At 38.2% G+C, this 23,840-nt stretch overlaps 2 protein-coding genes across 3 annotated transcripts; one reads left to right on the top strand and one right to left on the bottom strand.

The window, feature by feature from the left end:
• The first annotated feature begins 351 nt into the window (after positions 1–351).
• On the top strand, positions 352–23,783 carry LOC136249290 (flagellar calcium-binding protein TB-17-like). Of its 2 annotated transcripts, none has more exons than XM_066041249.1 (2): positions 352–503; positions 23,087–23,783. In XM_066041249.1, the coding sequence occupies exons 1-2, from the start codon at positions 497–499 to the stop codon at positions 23,650–23,652; spliced, it is 573 nt and encodes a 190-aa protein (XP_065897321.1). In that variant the 5' UTR covers positions 352–496; the 3' UTR covers positions 23,653–23,783. The 2 variants fall into 2 exon arrangements, with proteins under 2 accessions (XP_065897321.1, XP_065897320.1); XM_066041248.1 differs by lacking the exon at positions 23,087–23,783 and adding an exon at positions 12,822–13,538.
• Positions 8,188–11,702, bottom strand: LOC136249289 (52 kDa repressor of the inhibitor of the protein kinase-like). Its single transcript, XM_066041247.1, has one exon. It carries the CDS (start codon positions 10,961–10,963, stop codon positions 8,201–8,203), a length of 2,763 nt encoding a protein of 920 aa, XP_065897319.1. The 5' UTR covers positions 10,964–11,702; the 3' UTR covers positions 8,188–8,200.
• Positions 23,784–23,840: the final 57 nt, after the last annotated feature.

Consider the following 23,840-nt stretch of genomic DNA (forward strand, 5'->3'; position numbering starts at 1 on the left):
GGTGGTCCCCAAACCACCACACAACACAAAAAGTAACACAGAAACATTAACTAGCTACAAAAAGCCGGAAAGCAAACAAACAAACAAAAACAACTATACAAAAAGTAATAATGAGTAAGATGTATCAGTTAAACAAATAATAGTGGAGCCGTAGACAAAATTTCATATGGGATTAAGTTCCATACAAATGGTGTGCAAAGTCAGTGGATGAGATCGTGTAACATTTAGTGCTAATATCAAAGTGACAACAGAAATTGATATTGGCCCCCCTTCAGATCCGCCTATGATAGTATCCCTTATACTGTCCTGCATCTAATATTTTCACACTCTCGTAAATTATAACATGACGTAACAGCGGTCCGTAAATATACGTGTTCTCGGATTCTTCTGCGGTCTATCTCAGTTCCTGAGACTCCGTCTGTGTGGTGCTTGGTGTGGTGCTGTTTAGTGCGGTTCGTATCTCGTCTTACATTGTCCGGAAGCACTTTTCGTTCCAATGGCTGGTAAGCAGCAATAACTGAACCCTTAGCTAAGTGTCCATCACGCAATGCCGTCATTTAAATTGGTGTACGGTAGCTTAGCCTACCTTGAACCCTTTATGTTTTGTTGTTGGTGTTTTGTTGTTGGTGTTTTGTTTTGATGTTGTAGATCTATTTGTTTTAGTATTGTATATATTTAATTAACTAGTAATATTATGTGTAACAATAAGTAGTTAGCTGTATTTGTATGTATGTACAGTACTCGATCTATGGCCACTGAAGTGGATTCCCTGTGTAAATATTACAATTACTACAGCCATGACATGGTATGCTTCTACAGCAGTATGATCATGGTTAATTTACCCCACTACAATTAATATAATATGAGACATTCAAAAATTCTGTCAAATCCTTACGATGAGGTTAGTTTTCGTGAGACAGCTAAAAACAGTACAAAGCCCATCATCCAAAGCGTTTAATGGGGATTTGTATTATGCATAGCTGTGTGCATGCCCCTCCTTTGGTTTAAGGCTTATACAACTGTAGAGGGACACGGGTTTTGTTTTCAAAGTGACCTCTGTGACCTCAATTTGGTTACAGGGTTGTGCAACATGCATAATTACATATCAATATTTAACAGTAACATTTTCTCTGCCAGTTCTGATAACAGCTAACTGTACTGCTAGACATGCTGCAAAAGTTAGTGCAAACACAAAAAAATGATACCAGAGTATTGGAATTGTATAGCTACCTTGTATTCAGTTAGGAATGTATGCATGTTATGTTATTAAGTTTATGGTCACTATACAAGGCTTCTGTATGGGAATCCATTGAGTTGTTTGTTATCAGTGTTGTGTAGGTAACAAGCATTGTGAGCTAGGGTTGTTTTAACTTGTGTGTTCCATGCAGGAACATAATATAAACATGCAGAACAACACAGTAACATAAGTAAAGGTGTGTAATGATCAACAAGAGTTCAACTCTTCTCTTGTCATTGTCAGAGTCGGTTATTGACATTTCACAGCATGACTCTGTTACGTATTTTATATTGGCTTCTCTGCAGTTTCACATATCCATTATTAAATTATATGATATCTATGAATATAATAGAAAATCTGTGATCTATAGTGTACCAGTAAATCTGTAGTCTATAGTGTACCAGTAAATCTGTGTTGAAACCAGGTCACTATTGCTGACCTGGATAGCAATCTAACCCCCCTTTCGTATGGTCACTTTAAACCAGGTTGAACCCACCGGGTTAATGTGTTCATATGACCACTATAACCAGGTTGAACCCGGGTTGAACCCTGAAGTCATAACCGAGTTCAACCCTACAAAGGAGTAGGGTTGAACTCGGTTTACTCAGTTTATGGCTTCAAAAGCGAGTTGTGGTTTTTAATGAATACATAAAATGCATAGAAGACAATTATCACTCAATGAATACCATCATGTGATGATTGCTTGTGAACAGAAACTGGGTTGAACCTGGGTTGAATGTGGGTTACTCAACCGGGTTGAACCCACTTTTGGGTGGCCATGTGAAAAGGGTGTAAGTCACACCTGGGTAAAACTGAGGCATGCACCAAGAGCTACAATTTGTGTTTTGTCACTAGCCTGTTTTGACTATAAAAATAAACAGGTTAAGTTTCTAAGTAGCGCTTGGCATAGCTTCACATAAGTTTACAGATGGTTTCTGTAAGTCCGTGTGGCTTCATGTATTCCTCTAGCTACATACTGTACTCTTGACTCAACGTATACTTACAAACAGTATCACACATTCTTGATATTAAAGTGTGCATGGTTAGCTGGCCTATCAAAAGACTAAACTGTCTTGTAAAATAGCAATCAATTAGTGGGCGCATGGCTGCAGACATGGATTTATTCATGCCTACAAACTGCATTATTTCTGATAAATGAGCGCAGCTACACATGACCTTCTGTACAGTAATCCAAGAAATGGGCATGGCTTACAAAAGAAGCTGGGCTGCAGTAGGACTAGACTATGACATGTTAGTACACTTCCACATCATCAAACATTGCACATGTGACAATCCACGTCAGATCCATAAAGAGGGTCAACCCGGACAAAATGTGACCCAGGTGGCACGGTATTATGTATTACAGTAGCACATCACACATAACAATAATCATTGTTACCACATCTCCAGGTGTATTTTACCAATAAAGAGCTTTGGAGTGAAAGATCAAAGTAAAAATAGTGCTATATGTGACCCAGTCTGGGAAAACCAGTCTTATCACCTATTTAAACAGTATTGAGAAATGCTGGTTTAGTATTTGTTGTGTTGTAGCTCGCGAATGGTTGAAGCTGTGTGTACCAAATTTTCACACACTTTATACCAATTGCCTTACCTTCCAGAGCATTCACTGTGCAAGTAGCCAACAACTAAGTTTCCCGCCATTTTAGATAGTTTTTGAACCGAGGTTGACTGTATCAGGCGAGCTCCAAAAGGGGAGGGAGGCAGTGGCCCTGAAGGAAGGTTAGAGGCTGTTCAAAAAATTGAAAAGGAAGGCGTATGGATGAACTAGGCCAAGTCATGGGCCTTTCAGGTCTCAAAACTGGCTAAAATGAAAGGAAATTCACAGAAGAGGTATTTATCCAACACCGCAGATCTGTACAGCCACACACAGCCATCCCCTGGCTGACCAGAGCTCCATTAAGGCCCCACACCGCATGTACAGATCGCCACTGGACTTGGGAAAAGCAGCCAACAAACCAGACCACTCAAGTCTAGCTGATTTTGACTGTGAAGTTAAATAGTTTATCCATGTAGCTTTGTGTTCTGGGTAAAAAATTGAATCTGCTGACATAGGTGATAAGACCAGACTGGGTCACATATTTGCCATACAGAACAGTTTAGGGGATCTCAGTGCTGTATACACAACCACAGTGCTATCTATATTGGTGACCGCAGTGCTATATGAAGGTAGTTATAGTACTGTACGTGGGCTTGAGATGATTAAGTACGCAGTGCCCAACCCTAAAATTGAAATGGCAAGGACAATTAACTTGAGAAGAAGCACCTGAGAGGCAGAGGAAAAAGCACTTCAGAGGGTCTTCAAGGTACATCCATATCCAGAGCAAAGTCAATTGTTTCACTGAAGGCTTGCTTGTTGAGTCTCGAATAGTTTCGTGCATGTTTCACTCAAGCTCCAGCTTGAAACTTGGAAGTTCTTTAAATCAGTTAAAGCATTGCCTTGCTCGTGCTGTACGAAAAATATAGCACTCAAAGAGTGGTCTCAAGATGAAATATTATAGCACTTGACTTCACCTCAGGCTATAATTGTCTCTCACCTGCACTTTCCATGCAATATTTTTTGTATAGCACTCGCGGCAATGCTTTGACTAATACATAATGCTGAATATTTATCCATCATCCAGACCATAGACAACAGACTATAGAAGCAGTATTCATTGAGTTTCTTAACTGATAGCTGGAGTACATTTTGTATGTCAATCAAAATACCACAACCTCAATAGGCTCCTGTACACTATATAGCCTTATATGGTTGTATAACCATACTGTATATCCTAGTAGCCTGTTATTATGGACTCTTGCTAGTAGTAAATAGACCAGAGCCTGCCTTTCATGCTGGTGGCCTGTAAATGCAATCCTGAGTAGTGAAGCAATAACGCTGACATGGTTTTTTGATCAAAAGCATAATTGATATACCTGATTGGTGCAAAGGCATAGGTTAACAACTATAAACTGGTAGGACTCTTCTTTGTAATGAAATTAACACTTACTACTCATGGTTTTTAACAGCCAATTAAACTTTATTGCTTCACTTCTCATACAGATTAAACAATCCCAAATGACCACCAACATGTAGGACAGGTTTATTTATCAGTACACTGTTTTACGGTATGGTTGCACAACCAGATAATTTTAAAAAGGTGAAAAATGTATTGAGCCTGTAGGCCTTTTTGTTTAACTTACCAAAATATATAATTATTATGTCATTAACATTAATTACTTCCTTGAGTGTGATATTGTTAACCACAACTCGCAGTTCTCATTGACTCCTAGCTGTACAATGTAATATAACATAAAATTAAGAAAGCTGGACTTTTTGTACTATCATATGACATATATGCATCCAAAGTTTCTTTTTATGTTAGTTGTGGCCTTCCTCTCTCAGGAAAGCTTTGTCTTGCTGTAGTCTGTCTTTGAGTTACAGACGTTGTATAAATGTACTGAGTTGCTGCTATAGTAAATGAAGCCACTGGTGATATTTTCTATTGCTAACGATAGCTCACCACTGTTCTCACCACTAGCAACCATTCAAGCCCAGCTAAGGATGGCAACAGCAGAGCGAATAAGATAATAAAGGTCTGGTACACTGTTCCCAAACTTCGATGGTAGTTATTGTTTAGAGAAACCGACATAATAGAGAAGGTAAAAATAGCTGGCAAAATCTATGGAAGTTTATCTGATGCTATATAGCTCTTGGATAGCTTGTGAGTGCCATGCTGCTGATCTCCTTAGGCTGCTACCTGCATACAGTACTTCCTTTCGTGCTGTTTTATTGAATGATACAGGAATACTAACATGGCACATATTAAAACAGATGTCAAATTACCCATACATTTACCAAATACAATACTGCTCAAATACACCATCGTCTTGCAAGATTGCGAGCAAATTAAAAACTTGCTAATTAAAGGGTGTGGCACCTGTTTCACCCTTGAGTATACATCCCATTCCGTTTGGAATGAATACTTATGAACAAAACAAGTGCCACACCCCTTAATTAGCAAGTTTTTTATTGCTTACCCTCTCGCAAGATGACGTTGCATCTGAGCAGTACCATATTATGCAAAAACAAATTATGTACAGCAGTCTATGAAAGTTAGATTATTTGTCATTAACTCTTGTTCTGCACACGGTATCAATTTTGTTCGGCCAATATTGTGCACGCATAAGCCTCCTCTATCCAATGGTATCAAAGTTAAATCGATGTTAAAGTGTTAATTAACAGGAATGTTCAGATCACAGTATCATAATGTACAATGTAGTCAGATACAGGGGCATACATGTTTAGGAAGGTGCTTGGATTGCTGTAGCACTTCCCTCTTCTCTCCCATGTAACCACTAGGACACTTACCTTGTACAAGCTACATGCAGGTTAATGTAATTAGAAATAGCCAGAGCGAGGAAGAGAAATAATGAGAGTGGTCATCATACAGTATGGTAGTATCATGGAGATTTGGGTTTTCCTAGCCAAAACATTCACCCAAAACCAGCTTCACAACTCCATCCTGGCACCTTGGAAGTATTGGTTAGGTATAACCAAGCCCAAAAGTGCCTTCAGTACAATCCTAAAGGCTTCCAATAAATTGTTACAAAATTATTCAATGTAACTTTCTACTGAATAACTGCCTGATTCCTTCAGGCAAGCGTAACTCGATAATGGCTAAGGCTATGGGCTTGATTTTTTCACTGTTCAACATCGCTTCGTTCCGAGACATGCCTTTTGGCAAACCACAGTACGTACAATGCACGTATCATGGACTTACCTTTGTCCTCGTTTCTGAATCATCTCACTGGAGCCTCATAGCTAATGATCTGGATCTCGAGAAGTGAATTCAAGGAGAAATCTGTGGACTTTTATAAACACACTACATTCATACATTATACAATATCCACTGTTGCTAAAAGCCTTGTCAGCAAGCAGTCATCATGGTAGTCATGTAATACACTAATTGATTTTTTTATATTCCTTTTAATATATTGTAGGTTAGTCACTTCCTACTGCCATTTGACACTCTTGCAACGATCAGATCATTTAAATTGTAATCGAGCAAGCATAACGAACAAAATGAAAATACAACACGACCATGAGTACAATCAAGGGGGAAACTTCAATTAGAATACAATAATATTAGAATACAAAGCAAGACCTATTATATAACTCCCCCCTTGGTAAAAGTTTACAGATGATATATTCGTGTGTGCATTAGTTCAGTTAATTCAGTTGTCATAATCATAGTAGTCCACAGGTCGAACCACACAACTATTTCTTGTTGTGGGTAGTTGCTAGCCTGAGCTGTCAGTGGAACCCCCAGGTATTTCAGATGTATCAGTCTCCTAAGGTGCTTCTAGTGATTCTGTAGGTCTCTCCTGAGAGTGATGGTGGACTCCAATTTGCACACTCAACATCCGTTTCCTCTCTCTCTCTAGTAGGAGTGTAACCCAGTTAATGTAAACAGTCTGCTCTCTGCTACCTTTCGTGATTCGTTGAGCTGTGTTGTCTTGATGCTGTACCACCCAGGGCTTGTCCAATGGGGATCTAGTAAAAATACTTCCTTTTCGTGGGATTGTTCAGTAGCACTTTTTGGCCCTTCTTGAACTGAGGAAGTTGAAACTATTGTAGAAGTGTTCTTGTCTGCTTGCAGATTCATCCAAGTTGGCATCCACCAATTCTGTTAATTCTGTTAATGTCTGTTGTAAAGCAGAAACATAGTCACCTGGATCTAGGAAAGCGGTTGTTTGAAAACCAGGGATGTGCAGAGATGGAGGATTGGATCCAAAGATGATTTCATATGGAGAAAGACCAGTAGAAGAGTGTTTCGAGGTGCAGTACACATACAGTAGAAATTGGAGATGTTGCTCCCAGTCCGCTTTCTTTTCTACAAAGGAACGCAGGAGGCTCAGCAGTGATCTGTTCTTGTGCTCTACTAGGCCGTCTCCCATGGGATGGCAGGGTGTGGTATGGGATTTTGCCATATGGGATACTTTGCAAGGTCTGAGAGTATGTGGCTTTTCAAAGTTCCGTGTTGTCAATGCCTGTATGGTGTCGCACTGTGAAGATGTAAGCCTGTAGTTCTAGTGACCAGCCTTCCAGTCGTTGAGAGCGGGCATGGCTTGCCTTAGCAGATTCCAACCACTGATCTGGGATTGGTTAAGGCTCTGGGATTCCTCCACGCTGTTGTAGATCAGTTGTAACTCCCTCCCTGGCTTTGGCAATGGTTTGACTGTAGTTATCTTTGATTGTAGTTTCACGTGAAGTGTTATTTGCTCCGGTATCAAGTTAATGAGGTGAAAACGCAGCTATGAATCCTTTACAGCCAGGTCTAGTAGCTTCTCTAAGTCACAAGCAAGTTCATCTACACTTTCTCCATCATGTAATTGTCTTTGCGACACATTCACGAGCGACTATATATTTTGTCTTCTTCTGTATCTGGGCACATTCTACTCAAAATGGTAGCTTTAAGATAGTTGTACGTGTTTGTCTCTGTATCACTTAACGAATCAAATATCACCCGGGCTCTGCCTCTAAAAGCAGTTGGCAGCTAGTTGAACATCGGCAGTTGTAAGAGCTGCTTTTTGGCATCCCTACCATTTGCAAGAGAGCACGCCTCATATCGCTTGAACCAAGATTGTCATCTTTGTTGTGCAGCGGTTCAGGTAGAGCAATACCTCCTCCTGTAGCCATATTATCGTCCTGGGTTTCAGCGTCAATGTAATCAGTCAAGTATAATGAACAAAATGAAAATACAACACGACAGTGATTGCAATCTCATGAACATTCTAAGGAGGAACTTCAATTAGAATACAACAACAATATTAGAAAAAAATACAAAGCAAGACCTATTACAAAACAGGGGCTGATCCAGGGGGGGTGGATGGGGTGGCTAGCCACCCACCCTGGATTAAACTATATATCACGGCATGCAAATTAAGCATTAACAGCTCATACTAATCATATAAAACACTACTTGTACACATTTTTCTGCTATGTTTAGTTGCAAACTCTTTACATATTTGTTCAACATTCAGTTGAAAGCTAAATCCTTGCATTGCTAACACCCCAAGGTTGCCCAGTCTTTCATCCGTCATAGTGGTGCGCAACCACAAATGAATTTGCCTGAGACAAGAAAAGGTCCTTTCTGCTTCAGTGCTTCCAATCGGAAGTATTACCAATATGCACAGGAGTTCTCTTATATTGGGGAAGAATATTGGATCTGCATCTTCACTCAGCAAGTGAGTTATAGACTTCTCCTTTAAAGTGGCATGGAATTTATTGCAGTGAGCTTTCCATCTAGCAAGTTCACTGTCAAGGTCATCTTCTGCTGGTAGCAAATGACTCCATTTAGATTTTAAGATGGTACACAGTTGATGTTCGTCTTTTGTGGTAATTACAGTGGGCACCAATGCACACAGTTCATAATGTGCTCGTGTATCTACAGAAAATCTGGCTTCCAATTCACTTATAATTGAGTCTAACAAAGGAATGGTAATTGTCACTCTCCAGTAATCAGTTGGTGAGCTTACTGTAGGGTTTGGTCTAGTTTGACGGCCTCTTATAACACGGGGCATACTTTCGCTGCTGCTAATATCCCTGCATAGATTTAGAGCTTTATGATAAATTCTATTATGTTCAGCATTTACATTTTCACGAAGTTGCTTGTAATGCTCCTTGACTTCATCAACTTTTTTAAAACCAAAGTATACCTCTTGTAGTCTACCTTGTAAACATTCTGCAATTGGTTTAATCGGCTCCAATAATTCTTTTGATAGCAAAAATGCAACCACGTGCTCAAAGCTAGTAAAAATGTGCTTCAAACCATTAGCAGTGCTACGAGATTCAGAATCCCAGTTCCAAGTATTTCCATCAGGATAAATTTCATTGTCATCATCAGCAGGTGAACAAATATGTTCCCAAGTCTTAATAAGGTAAGGATACAATTCTAAAATTGTGGTGAAAGTATTATGCCGTTCAACCCATCTTGTTTTACACAGCCCATTTATCTTAGATTTCCTGGCAGATGGACACAAGCGCTGAATTATGTGTTCAAGAAACCGTTGTCTCTTTGGAGAGTTGTGGAAGTATAAGAACGCCTGATGACAGTTATCAATCATATTTTTTACAGCTTGAACCTTTGAAGAATGGCATATTACTAGATTCAAACTATGCAGGCAGCAACCTTGAAATTCTGCATCTGTTGCATTATTCTTTATATGTGCTTGTACACCAGAATTTGAAGAGCTCATGGAAGCTGTTGTATCGTATGCCTGCCCTCGGCAATTTTTAACATCAATTTCATGTTTTTGTAAAACTTGCAAGATGCCATCTGCAATGCTTTTCCCAGTTATCCTCTGAAGAAAATGGAAGTCAAGTAACACTTCGTGCTTTATTGGCTTCACACGAAAATTTTCATTATCAATTTCCAAGAACCTTAAGCAAACCGACAAAATCTCCTTACCATGAGATGTAGCTTCATCAGCAATTAATGAAAAATGTGGACACTTCTGTATGCAGGTTCGATAAAATGCACGAATTTGGTCAGCAGCTATTTCCAGTATCTCGTTTTGAACGGTCTTACTGGTATATTTTGCATTCTTTGGACCAAGTATTAAGTGTTCGCTCAGTGCTTTATTGTTCTTTGCCAGCAATCTAAGTATGGCAATGAAATTTCCTTCATTTCTTAATGGCTCCTGTGTAAAGTTCACCTTATCCTGATTGTGACCTTGGAGAGAAATTCGTTGCTTTGCACACAATAATACTGTCTCAGCAATTGTTGGCAATACTTCAGTATTAAATTTAAAATTCTTAGAGCTTTTATCAATTAACTGACTATCGATTCTTGATTCAGGATTAGCCCACCTTCTTGTAAATTCAAAGGCATGATCTACTGCTCTCAAATGATATGCATGTTTGGCATGCCTCTCCATCAACTCCTTGGATTTGTTGTAATTCTTGAAGGGCGTACACACAAATGCACCGAGATGTGTCTTTTCACTGTCAGTTAAAAACAAAATGCAGGGCAAACACCATCCTCCTTGACTATTCTCCAAACCATAACGTAACCATTTGTAATCTTGAAGCCATCGAGATTGAAAAGTTATCTGTTTTCTTTTCCTTCCTCCAGAAACAGTGAAGTAGACTGTGTCAAAATCAGTGCTCCTTAGATTGCTTTGTGATGAAGTAATCAATTCATATTTTTCATGATCTTTTATTATTCTTGATCTACTAATGGCCACTTGCAGAATATCACTAGATTCTGAGTTAGATACAAAGTTCACGTTAGGATAAGATGGCTCACCATTGCTATTAAATTCAACAGGATCACTATCATGGAAAGTTTCTGGTGCAACCTCACGGCAAAGCTCACCAGTTGATTGTTGAAGGCTCACTGTCAAATTATCTGGCCAGTTAGCTGCTTCAATGAAATCCGCATTAACTCTAATACTTTCAGTAGTGGAAGGGGTAGCCTCTGTCTCTTCATTTATGCCCTGAGATTGACATTCATTCCCATCACTGTCATTGTTGATACCACTTTCATTAGTGATTGTGACTGGAGTTTCACTTCCAGACTCAGTCTCATTGTCAATCAAACCTTCTTCCCCAACTTCACTGTCACTGTTACTTCCATCAGTAGTAAGGGTTTCACTTAGAGGATTCTGTCCTTGTTGGGCTATAACTTTTGATCTAAAATAATCTAAAATAGACCTGGACATCTGTACAAACTAGCACATGGCATCTACACTAACAGTGCACTTTATTTGAAGCAAAACCTTCAGGTGGACATTTATTATTATGGTTTTGTTCATTTACAGCTGCAGTTGTTAAATGGACATAATAGCACAGCTGCCAACAAGTTTTTAAACTATATGCTGTAGCTAGCTTTACAGTGTTTCTTCTAAACAGCTAGTACACTGTCTGAAATTCTAGCTAGTAGCTACATACAATTGTTCTTTTCAGTCAAAATCACTTCCAGATTCAATCTAATTCTTTGGTGGATTCAGGGTGGAGGGAAGGGGGCTACGGTAAAACTTTTGTTCTTATACAGTAACTGTTAGCTGCTACTGCTTTTCTTAGCTGCTACTGCTCTAACTACACTACAGTGTACAGATACAATTTATCCTAAAGGGACCCTTTTAGGATATTGTATCTGTACACTATAGTGTAGTTAGGGCAGTAGCAGTAGCAGCCAACAGTTACTGTATAAGAACAAAAGTTTTGAAACTAAGTAAAATTTGATCTAAATAGCATGTTTTGAACACCTAATTTTAAAAATTTTCCTGGGGGGGCATGCCCCCAGACCCCCCTAGACAGCTCGTGCTTCGCACTTCGCTAAGCGTGCTCCGCACGCTGTCTGCAGTCACCTCTCTCACCAGTGTATAGCTACACCCTTACTGCACATGTAAAGCTTGTGAACTAAGCCAGCCACCCCCTTTCATTTATTCCTGGATCAGCCCCTGCAAAATGTTGCCTTGATCATTTGATATGACCTACAAAAGAGCCTTGATTCTTTATCATCAACCATAAAAGCCTGGTAAATTCTTATGTTGTTAAACTTTTCACATTTTCAAAGGTGTTTAATTGAAACATTTGTGGATGTCTTGTCACTTGTTTCAGTACTGTGAAAAAACCCTTGATCTCTTAATTGAATCTTCTTCCCGGTCATACATGTTTCTATAGACAGTATAGAAATGACTGCCCCCTAAGACTATCAGTTTATCATAATCCTGGTCTATGGCTCCTTAATGTGAGTTCCTTAATGTGAGTTGGCAGCTACCACTTGAAGTGAAAAAGCAGTGAGTCTTGGCACCGCTTTTCAGTGTTACTGTTGTACTGTTCATCATAACAGCTGTACACATGCCACACCCATTGTAAATTGTATTCAGTAGCTGACATCCACAGGTTACACTACAGTGAAAGAGAACACAGCACACATGAAATATGATAATACCTGTGGTACAACAATGTTTCATGCTAGCATCTATGCATATTTTAATGTTACAGCAACTATAGCTACATTACAAGCCATGCACATGTTTTCAGCTACATGTGTACTGTAGCTGCTATAAAATACATACATACTACAGACTGCACGTATCATGCATGTGGTGGTGCTACTGAGTTCTGCCTTCATACATGTAGTTGTATGTACATGAGACTAAACTGCATGTACATGAGACTAAACTGCATGTACATGAGACTAAACTGCATGTACATGTTGAGGTCACATGTGTGCAAGTACGTGTAATACGTGTGTACTGTGAAGTTATAATTTGAGTGGTACTGTATATACGCCCTTGCCCTCAGAATTGGAACTCTAACAAGGCTCATTATACCGCTATTGTATGTATGCTTGTTTGTATTCATTTGTTTGGTAACTGTGGTCTAGGAGCGCATGCAGAGGTTAACATGACAATGAAACTTTACAGACACAATATCAAGTTCATTAACGGCAGTCAGTCACAGCGTCACTATATATATATATATGAATTTGCATGTAGTATAGTACTTATATAATGATTGTGTACAATTTTGCTTTACTGCATGGATGTTACCCTCAATTACTTTTTGCAGCAACTTCGAGTACTACCATTGATTGGGAGAAGATTAACAGTAGTTTACCAATTAAAAGGGATGCAGATGGTCGTGCTAAGCGCAAGAAAATGTTCAGGGATTTTGATCCTAATGGAAATGGCATTCTTTCACTTTCAGAAGTTAACAAAGGAATACGAGATGTTTTGCACCTTGATGCTGTATTTGATGCAAAACCAGCAATAATGGCTGCATTCACAGCTGCCAAAGCATCGCAAAAATCTGCAAGAGGTAAAGCTGGAGATGATTACATTGAGCTAAAGGAATTCAGGTTTTTTCTACTGGCTTTACGTCAGTACTTTGAATACTGGGTGGCATTCAACCGAGTAGATGTAGACCATGATAAAAGAATCAGTCTAGTAGAGTTTATGGAAAACAGCAAGATGATTGAGGGCTGGGTCAAAATGCCTGTTAATGAAGCCACTTTTAATGAAATAGATACAAACAAAGGTGGCCATATTCTTTTTGATGAGTTTGCTAAATGGGCAATAAAGAAGGAGCTAGATTTGGAGGATGACGTTGACCTTGATGATGAAGATGTGGCATAACTGTGTACACACATTGTACACATTCAACAACATTTGAAACATTCTTAGATATGAACTAGCATGAGATAGCATTGTAGTAGGCATTTATGTAGACTCCTCACCCTCCACTGTATATCAAAGTAGAAAAGTATCTATATAGATGAGTATCAAAGTGTGTAAACTTTGGAAGGTATGAACTAGAACAGGCAGAAGCAATTGATGCGCTTGCTAAATTGAACACTTACTTTAATCAGCTTATATATACGCTATTTCCAGTTTGTAACATGTTTAGCTAGATTTGTGTTGGACCCTCGAGGTATATACACATGTAGCTTCAGGCATATTGGAATTAGGACTGAAACAATCATGGCTTTTAGTATTGGAGTACTCTCTGAGTTAATTAACGATCGAGTACTCACAAATACTAGCTACTTGTACTCATATCCATTTGACATGTTTTGTACAGACTTTAAGCAGTTTACAGCATTTTCAAGTAACAACAACAATGATACACACACTGTATTAAAGTATTGATGTTAGTATTCCTGACAAGAAATTATGCCGATCAAAGTCTATGGCCTTCATCATATAACAACTGAATCATGTGATCTTAACGATCTACTCAAGTACCAATTTTACTATCCGGGTACCAAAATCCTTAACGAGCAGCTACTCAAGTATTTGCAGTGTTTGTTTCAGGCCTAATTAGAATACCCATATAATTGTATTATTTGCCAAAGGGGTTCTAATTTGTGGGAGTAGATTTCAGGGGTGGATTAAGGATTTCCCAAGGGGGGTAGATGCTAAGCTAGGGGCATGTTTATATATAGTGGGAGCAAAAATGTAGCAATTGATTGATACAACTAATAGTGCAGTGTGAGAAGCACACTCTGCATGAGGTGTGGGGCATGCCCTCACATGAAAAATTTGTAAGTTTAGCTTTCTGAGATCAAAAGTGGCAATGATATTGACTGGATCTTTTCATCTAAGCATTGTGAGTCATATCAAATTTTCTATACCTTTCATACAGTACAAAGAACACAGCATAGATGCTGCAGTATGGTTTGAGTTCAAAGGGTCTAGGAGTTGGTCTTTGTAATTTTAATGATGGATGTTCTATTAGAGTTATTGACTGTTCTATTAGAGCAATTCAATGATTAGTGGTCTTACCCCTTTGATCCCCTCTTGTTGATTCCTAGAAGAGATTATTTTCTATGATATTACTGCCCATGTATAGATGCAATTGCACCTGTACTGTAGTTTCTATAGTCTTACTAGCTAGCACATAGTACAATTCTGGAGGAGGTACTTCAGTCCTCCATGCACCCCCCAAATCTGCCCTTGAATAGTGTCATAGGTGTTTACAGAAGCAGAGGTTTACAGCCTAAGTTTTCACTGAGAATGGATTCTCAGCTCACTTTCATTGAAATTGAAGAAATCAGATCTAGGAAACCCATGTGGAAAATTGGAAATTTTTAATCACTGATGGTAAAAAATTATCAAGTTTCCAAGACAATGTTTTAAATTTGGACAAGGATATTAGGATAAGTACAAGATTAGCAGAACATTTTGAAAACAGAGTTTATACCTTCTGTGATTTTTATTTATCTACATGCTGTTTACTTGCATGCAATGACAATAAATCCAGTCAGAAAAATAGAATGCAATTTTGGTAAAGTATAATCATATCATAATCATTGCTATCCTCATTGCTACATAGTAGATCAGAGTGGCAAACAAAGCAGTGGCAGTATTAAGACAGTGGTGTTATTGAACTAAAGTTGCATCCAATTGTATTTAGCAAAATAATTGTTGAGTCTTAACCTGTGATGCCAAAGGACACCCAGTTATACAATATCACTATAGTTTGCACGCATGAGGAAGATCAAACAGAAAAGTGTACTTGCTTTCCAGTTGAGGTATAAATTCCATTCTCTGTAGCCCATCAACTGTGCACCTGAAACTTCAAAGCTTTATAGTATTATAACAAATTAATGTAGGAATCAGTGGTGTGTTGTCTGTAACAATAATATATTCATGCACCTGCTTATTTTCTTTAAATATTTGGATTCCTCTGAAGTTTTATCTTTTCTAGGAGCTGCCTGCAATATTTGAAATGGACTCCAAATAATGAAACCTTCCCCCCTATACACAAACACACACATACCAGTGCATGGGGTTATAGTAATGATGGTAACTGTACTAGCTGCATAACTCATTTGTTGTGGACAACATTTGCACAAAAAATAGACTGGCAGTGCATAAAATCCAGTGGGTATCATCACACAGTACAGCAGTACTGTATATTAGGGATCATGGAGATTTGGGTTTTCCTAGCCAAAAAAATCACCCAAAAACCAGCTTCACAACTCCATCCTGGCACCCCGGCAGTATTGGTTAGGTATAGCTAATCAAGCCCAAAACTGCCTTCAGTACAATCCTAAAGGCTTCCGATAAATTGTTATGAATGTTTTTAAAATATATATTCAATGGGATTTTCTCCTGCCTGCCTTAGAATTGCTGACTGCTCTATTAGAGTATCTCAATCTTGAGCTCAGAAATAATTCATAATTCTAAATGATTTTAAATCTTAATTACAATAATAATTACCAATGCAGTAGGTAAAGTGGAATACGGGTGGGTGACGGGAAACAAAGAATTAACAATGTTGACCTAAATAGATAAAACTTTAGTTCTATATTCAGTTCATATGATGATAAGTGTTAAAGACCTGTTTTCAAAAATCCCGGTGCTTAGATGAATTTGGCGCTACTATACAGTGTGTTTAGTGGTCATGAAATTGCAGGAAAAGTTCACAAACAAGTAGAAGAAAAATTAGGAGTTTTAAGCTAGAGTAGGAACAACGTATATAGTACCATGATAGAAAGTACTGAAACAAGCTTAGTATGTAATTATAATGTCCAATATTATTGTTGTAAAACAATAAGAAGCAAATATCCCTACTGTGTGTTTCAATCTCCACAGCACAGTAGGGATATTAATTTTACTTCTTATTGACTTTACTCCAATAATATGGGACATTACATATACTACTCCAATTCAGCTTGTTTCAGTACTTTTATGGTGGTACTACGTTGTCCCTACTCTAGTTTAAAATCCTAATTTCTTATTATTATTAATTCGATAAGCCCACCAAAGGCAGCACGCTAATATCCAGTACAAATCTCACATCTGTTTGATTTAGCTAGTCTTGTATGCCCACCCATAAAGGTTGGACATGCGAGACCATAATTTAGCTATAATGTTCTTAAAAGTGTCAATGTCACAGTAGGTGTGTGCATCCAGTGAGGAGGCTCTGGGCCTCACACCACTTGGCTGAAAAATTAAACTTTATGAAATTAAAAATAAAAGTAGATAATATGCATTAGCATTCGTTTATAATAGCAGCAAATGATACAGTAGAAACAACATTGATGTCTTTCACCTAAAACAGCATTAAGTGACTCTAAAATAATAATTTCGCTGTCAATCCCTGAAATTAGCTCCCTCAAAATATTTAAGCTATACAGTATCTAACCTGTCTTTAACCCAGAATAAGCTTCATGTCTACTTCGTCCCTAATTATGCACCTCTAAATATGATCCCCATTAATTTAGCTTTGGCTTTCTTTCCCTTTGTAGCTACTTTGTAACATTCCTTACAGTTTTCTCTTATTTAATAAACTCAAGTGTAAGAGGTACTTTTTGGTCAGTGTTAGGTGCCACTTGCACCAGCCTATCATGCTGGCATAATTTTCAGCATAATAGGTGCCTGAAAGCATCAAGCATAATGCTAGCATAATAGGCAGAATAATTATGTCATACTGTAAGCAAAAATGCATACTACTGATAAAAGTGGACAGAACAGTTGATGCCACAGTGGGGTATAGTTGTTTGACATGACTATTATTATAGTTTATAATGCAGCCAAATTCTTAATGCACAATGAGCATTAACTTTTACACTTAACCAGTTGTGCAAAAGTTTATCATTATCCATTAGAAAGTAACAAAACATGCAACTGATGAAAAATTTGAGCATAATAGGCAAAAATTTTGAGCACTGCAGCATAGCATAATAGGCAAAATTAAAAGCATAATAGGCTGGTACCTAGTTAGTCAGTGTCCATAACATTCAACATTGTCTGGTAGCTAACTAGCACCTTGCACACATGCAGTAGTACATACCACACTTCCTCCAATTAGCATCTCAAAATGTAAACTTTTCTTGGGGGGAGCATGCCCCTAGACTAACTGCCTCCAGCAGCGTTATGACTGAGCCTTACCATGCACCTTCACTTTTACTCTGACGCCCTTGAGCTATAAGGAGTAAGAGTTACACAGTATATAGAGAAGCTTTTGGTGAGTGTCCAGTTTTATCCCTAATGTTGGAGACTTGTCAGATGCCAATCTATTGTTGATTCTCCTTCTGTAAATGAATGCTGGACAGGTATGACAGCAATTGTTTGAATAGTATTTAGCATTGCGTATGCTTAGTTTATATGTATACTATGATAGTATGAATTTGTTTATATGGATGCACAGGTGCAAATCCTTATAATTACAATTAGCTAACACCTTAGCTTGTCCTCGCAGACCAGGGTGAGCTATTTTGTTGGGCACACTTTTGTTACATTAAATTGGTTAGAGGGCGTTCGTTACCTATGGAACCTCCAATTATCTACTACTAAGTGCAGGACCATGTCCACACTAACTAAAAGTCTAAATATCAGCATCATGTATTCATACACACAGCATGCATGGTGATATACTTTTAAACCTGTATTATACCGAATTGTTGTGACCATAGCAGTGGCACTGCATGCTAAGCTAAGGAATGCGTATACATATTTAGGGACCCGCCGATTATGCTGGTAATTATGAGCATAATAGGTGTCTGAAAGCATTGAGCATAATGCTAGCATAATAGGTAGAATATTTGTGTAATAGTATGAATTCTTGCTTATCATCACGATATACTCTAATAGAACAGTCAGTAACTCTAATAGAACAATCATATAACTGACTGTTCTATTAGAGTATATCGATCTTTTCTGTGATATACATTTTGACAAGTAAGTTTGTGCTTCAGCCACTTATTATTTATAGGGACCCGCCGATTATGCTCATAATTTTATCTATTATGCTATGCTGCACTGCTCAAAAATTCACCTATTATGCTTAAATTAATGCTCAATATTTACCTATTATGCTCGATTATGCTCAATGTTCATGCCTTAGTTCATATGCTTTGCTACTAGTTTAACACTGTATAGAAAGAAAAAAATGAGTGGCTGGAACACAAATAATAAATTCTTGCTGCATGCCTGCATGTAAGAGACAAGATCGATATACTCTAATAGAACAGTCAGTTTGATGATTGTTCTATTAGAGTTACTGACTGCTCTATTAGAGTATATCGATCTTATTTTGCAATTGTCATTTTTCCAGCAAGAGTTTACAGTATCGTACAAATATTTAACCTACTATGCTGGCATTATGCTCAATGCTTTTAGGTACCTATTATGCTCAAAATTATGCCAGCATAATCGGCGGGTCCCTAATTATTTATCCATAAATTGGAAATTATTACTAGAGCATGGGAACTGAAGCATAAATAATTGGCCATAATTTGAGCATAATAGGTAAGTATTGAGCATATATTTAAGCATAATAGGTAAATTTTTGAGTAGTGCAGCATAGCATAATAGGTAAAATTATGAGCATAATAGGCGGGTCCCTATACATATTATGTTTACCACACAGGTGTGTACATGTACCTGTCATAATACGCAGCAGGGGCGGATCCAGAGTTTGGAAAGAGGGGGGGGGGGGGGGGGGGGGCACCTTTCTGAAAAACAGTTGAAGACCAAAAAAACTTGCTGAAAACCAGTTGAAGACCAAAAAAAAAAAAAAAAAGGTCACGACAATAATAGCTAGTTATTCTTACTAACTATATCACGTCTGTTATGTAAAATAAAATCCTATTTATAGCTTCATAGGTAAGCTACACTGCCTCATGAACATTGTGACTGCTTTATTAGAGTAATTGACTGCTCTATTAGAGTATCTCGATCTTGTATGCAATTTCTTGAAGGGGGGGGCATTTGCCCCAAATGCCTCATCCTGGATCCGCCACTGCGCAGGGAATACCTGTAACATCATTCAACAACTTTTAACTTACTGACCTACAGCATCAAAAAGAAATTACTATATAGCATATTAGCATTGGTACCTGCCCTACAGTGCAGGACTTGCTGTATTATGCATGCAAAATTATGTTATACATTAATCTTAAATTTACCCTTTGCATAATGGAAACCAAGCATTAAACTTCAGTGCTACTTATGTATGCATGTACATATGCATGCATGGTGATGTCACATTAAACACGCGACTGCATCCTGCAAGTACACTGAAATGATGTAAGCAAAATATGATGCAGGCAGGTACAGAACTATGTGTATAGTTCACTAACAGTAGTAGTATTACCACACAGGTGATGACTCAGATGTAATTTATAATAGTATATAGTACCTGTATCATTTCAGACAGCAAAAAGAAATTATAACATAGCATCAGTATATCTGCTCTACAGCAATGGTACCAGCCCTACAGTAATGATACCTGCCCTACAGTACAGGAGTTTCTCTATTAAGTATGTTCCACTTTCAAGTAAAATTGACTCCCACTATACAAAGTTGTGTAATTTACCGAAAGTACATGCACCTACACTCCATGCAGCAGTACTAAATCCATCAGTGTAATAAGTCTACCCTATATATGTGCAGGATTCCATTGCCACAATGACTGACAATGGTATGGATACTCACTCTAAACTTATAATGCTGAAACAGTATCTCTGATACAGTATAGTCTCATGTATGTATTTCCACCTATTGCTCGCCAAAATTATCCTTCCTTATTTCCATACTAAAAGCATTGTCAAAATATTTATACTTATACTAAGAGTGAAAAGAATCTTGCACAAATAAGGTTCAGAATCAGAGAAAAACATTAATGATAAGTTCTTATAGCTACTCCCACACCAGTCTCATTGGGATTTTTACAAGAACCATCAGGTAAGATGCCCACATGTGTTCCTCGATGTTGACAATTAAGACTCAAACACTACATATCCATTTTCTGTGGTCAGGTGTAATATAGAAAAAAAGATTGCACCCAAAAAGGTTGCCAATGGAGTCCCACTTACCTTTAATGCTTGGGCCTTGTCTTTCTTGCTAGGCCCTTTGTTCAGTTGACCAGCACATGCCATCAGTGCTGGGGGTGGTTGGCAAGAGCAGTCCATCAAGCCCGGGAAAGAAAATCAATAAGCGCCGTGGGAGAAAAGGCAGTCTGGCCACGCGACTAATAGCTATAGTCTAGTGTTTACAATTATACAGCTGTTCGATTTTGGCCAATTCCCAACTTTGGTTCGAGATGCAAAAAACAGTTCCGTGTTATGTGTAGATCTATGCGTCCAGTATTCCGTAAAATATCATGGCTGTTCACATGACGTAGGATGTCTCGTAAATTCTCGGATTTTTCACGATACCCATAGCATTTGGGTCAAGTAACTTCCGATATTTTTAAATAGATACGCCTTTGTCAGAAAACACTAGACTTCGTCCGTGTCTGCTGTTTCGTGCGGTGAGAAACTGTCCTTCAATTAATTTGTCCGTCAACGCTTCTGGTTCCAATGGCAGGTGAGCAACGATAAAATTATGCTTTGCACGAGGTTTTGTCTCTGAAAGTACGTAGATGTATAGCTATACTAGTACGTAGCTACTAAGTTATGGTGATTGAGAACTGATACACTGCATGGACGGCAACGGACCTATGAGAAGCTTACGTGAATACATGCATGGAGTCAAAATCTTAAATCTATAAATTCATCAGTGTGGAAAGATTAAGAGACAAAGCAGTACACATAGTCTAGCGTGCTAGCTATAGCTAGTGAGATCTATCAGAATTGCAGCAGAGTAGTTATACTATGAGTTAGTATCTGTAATAATCATGCTTGCCAGTAGCTAACCATGCATGCAACATAATAATACTGCTCTTCATTTTCAAAACAGTTTTTCAAACGTTCTTTTAATTCCAGTTGAGAAACAGTTTGTGAACGCAAAAGTTTTCTCAATAAGCCAATCTAATACGTAGCTATTAAAGCAAAGTAATAAATTGATGGCAAAAGATAGCCTAATTTCCTGGCTTCCAAAATTAGTATTTTAAGCGCATTGCATGCAATATACAACTGAACAAATAATTATAGTTCCAGTGGCGGATACAGGGGGATTGCATTCAGAGGCGTAGCTAAGGTGGGGACTGGTAGGGCACAGGCCCAACCAATCAGTTTTAGTGCCCTACCAACTCAATTTGCAGAAGCGCGATCGAAATACCCTAATAGAGCAGTCACCCTAATACCAGAGTCAATCATTATTAGCATGATAATAAATGATCAACTACTTAAATTTCTCTAAAATTCTACTTTAGAGGGTTTGACTTAAAACAATTTCCTTGGGGGTATGCCCCCAGATGCCCCTAGCAATAAGGTGTTGACCTTTTTTTTTTTTTGGTCTTCACCTAAAATCTAGCTGTGCCCAACCAATCCTTCAGGGCTAGCTACGCCACTGGTTGTAACGGTTTCAGCTGAAACCCCTCTGAAAATAGCGTGCGCCCCTAATTTATTTATGACTCATCATGTGGGTGACCCCCTCTGAAAATTTCTAGACCCCCCCCCCCCCCCCCCCCCCCCACTGAGTTCACATAGTTTTATTGCATGTGGTCACTACAAAATATACCACATGTATTATTCATCAAAATACAATAGCCATTGTCATAATAATTTGTAGATAATTGAGAATGCAATATACATACTTTAATTACTATGCAAAGGTACACATAATGTTCATGGGATTCCACGAAGTTAACACTTAACAGATGTTAGAAGTGTAAATATACCACACGAATGTGTCAGCTCAGTAAACAATGGCCATTGTCTGATTGTAGAGTGAAGAATGCAAAATGTTTAGGATTACTACAAAGGCTTGTAAAGTTCATGGATTCCATAGGATTAGCACTTTAAGGATGTTTATTGAACTTCTATAAAGTATTAATACCACATGAATGTGTGCATTATGAATAATATGGTTGCAACTACACTGCCAGAAGTTCATGTACATGATAGACATAACATTGAGACTTTACAGTGCTGTATATGATCATACTTGATCTATATATATAAGGCTTATTGCAAGGCTGTTTTTTAAAGTGCGAAAAATTACGAAGTCATATGATTTCTTACCAATCCCTACTTACAGTGGCGATTCTAGATCTAACCAACAGGGGGGCCAAGTAGGGAACAGCATGACTATTGTTGTATTGTTGTAATATAAAGTAGAACTTCAGGGGGTCTGGGGGCACAACCCCAGAAACTGCAGCATTTTTGTAATTTGGAGGCTTGAAAACAGCCTAATAAAAACAAAATGCTAAAAATAACAATGCCAATCTATATTATACTGCAACTTTTACCCAAGATTTTCAAAAAGTTATTTTTCAGCAGTGGGCCCCCCCCACCCTTAGAATTGCCTATGCCTAGTTATCAAGTACGATAGGCACAATCGCATGTAAGCATGTACAGTGGCATACTTTAATATATAGCTTGGTTGTGCTCCACTGACTGGGTGCATGGTAACCCAAATTATTGTGTATAACTTTTACAGTGACTTCAAATGCTAACATTGATTGGGAGAAGATTAACAGTAGTTTACCAATTGGAAAGGACCCAGAGAGTCGTGCTAAGCGCAAGAAAATGTTCAGAGATTTTGATCCTAATGGTAATGGTATACTTTCACTTGCAGAAGTTGATAAGGGGATACGAGATGTTTTGTGTCTTGATGCTGTATTTGATGCAAAGCCAGCAATACTGCGCGCATTCACAGCTGCTAAAGCATCACAAAAGTCATCCAGAGGAAAAATAGGAGATGATTACATTGAGCTAAAGGAATTCAGGTTTTTTCTACTGGCTTTACGTCAGTACTTCGAATATTGGGTGGCATTCAACCGAGTAGACGCAAACCATGATAAAAAAATCAGTCTAACAGAGTTTGTGGGAAACAGCAAGATGATTGAAGGCTGGGTCAAAATGCCAGTTGGTGAAGCTACTTTTAAAGAAATAGATACAAACAATGGTGGCTATATACTCTTTGATGAATTTGCTTCGTGGGCACTAAAAAAGGAGCTAGATTTGGAGGATGATGTTGACCTTGATGATGATGATGTGGCATAACTGTGTACACACATTGTACACATTCAGCAACATTTGACATGAACTAGCATAGTTAACATTGTAGTAGTTATAGCAGTAGGCAGTTGTATATATGCCAAAGTGGAAGCATAACAATGTGCATAACTAACTGCTATACTGTTGACGTAGAAAGTATAGCTTACAAAATGGAAGCGATTAATTTTGTGCAT

This window comes from Dysidea avara, chromosome 3, assembly GCF_963678975.1.
Source record: "Dysidea avara chromosome 3, odDysAvar1.4, whole genome shotgun sequence".
NCBI lineage: Eukaryota > Metazoa > Porifera > Demospongiae > Dictyoceratida > Dysideidae > Dysidea > Dysidea avara.

Coding starts and splice junctions, on each gene's coding strand:
- LOC136249289 (XM_066041247.1), bottom strand. CDS start 10,963: ATGTCCAGGTCTATTTTAGATTATTTTAGATCAAAAGTTATAGCCCAA.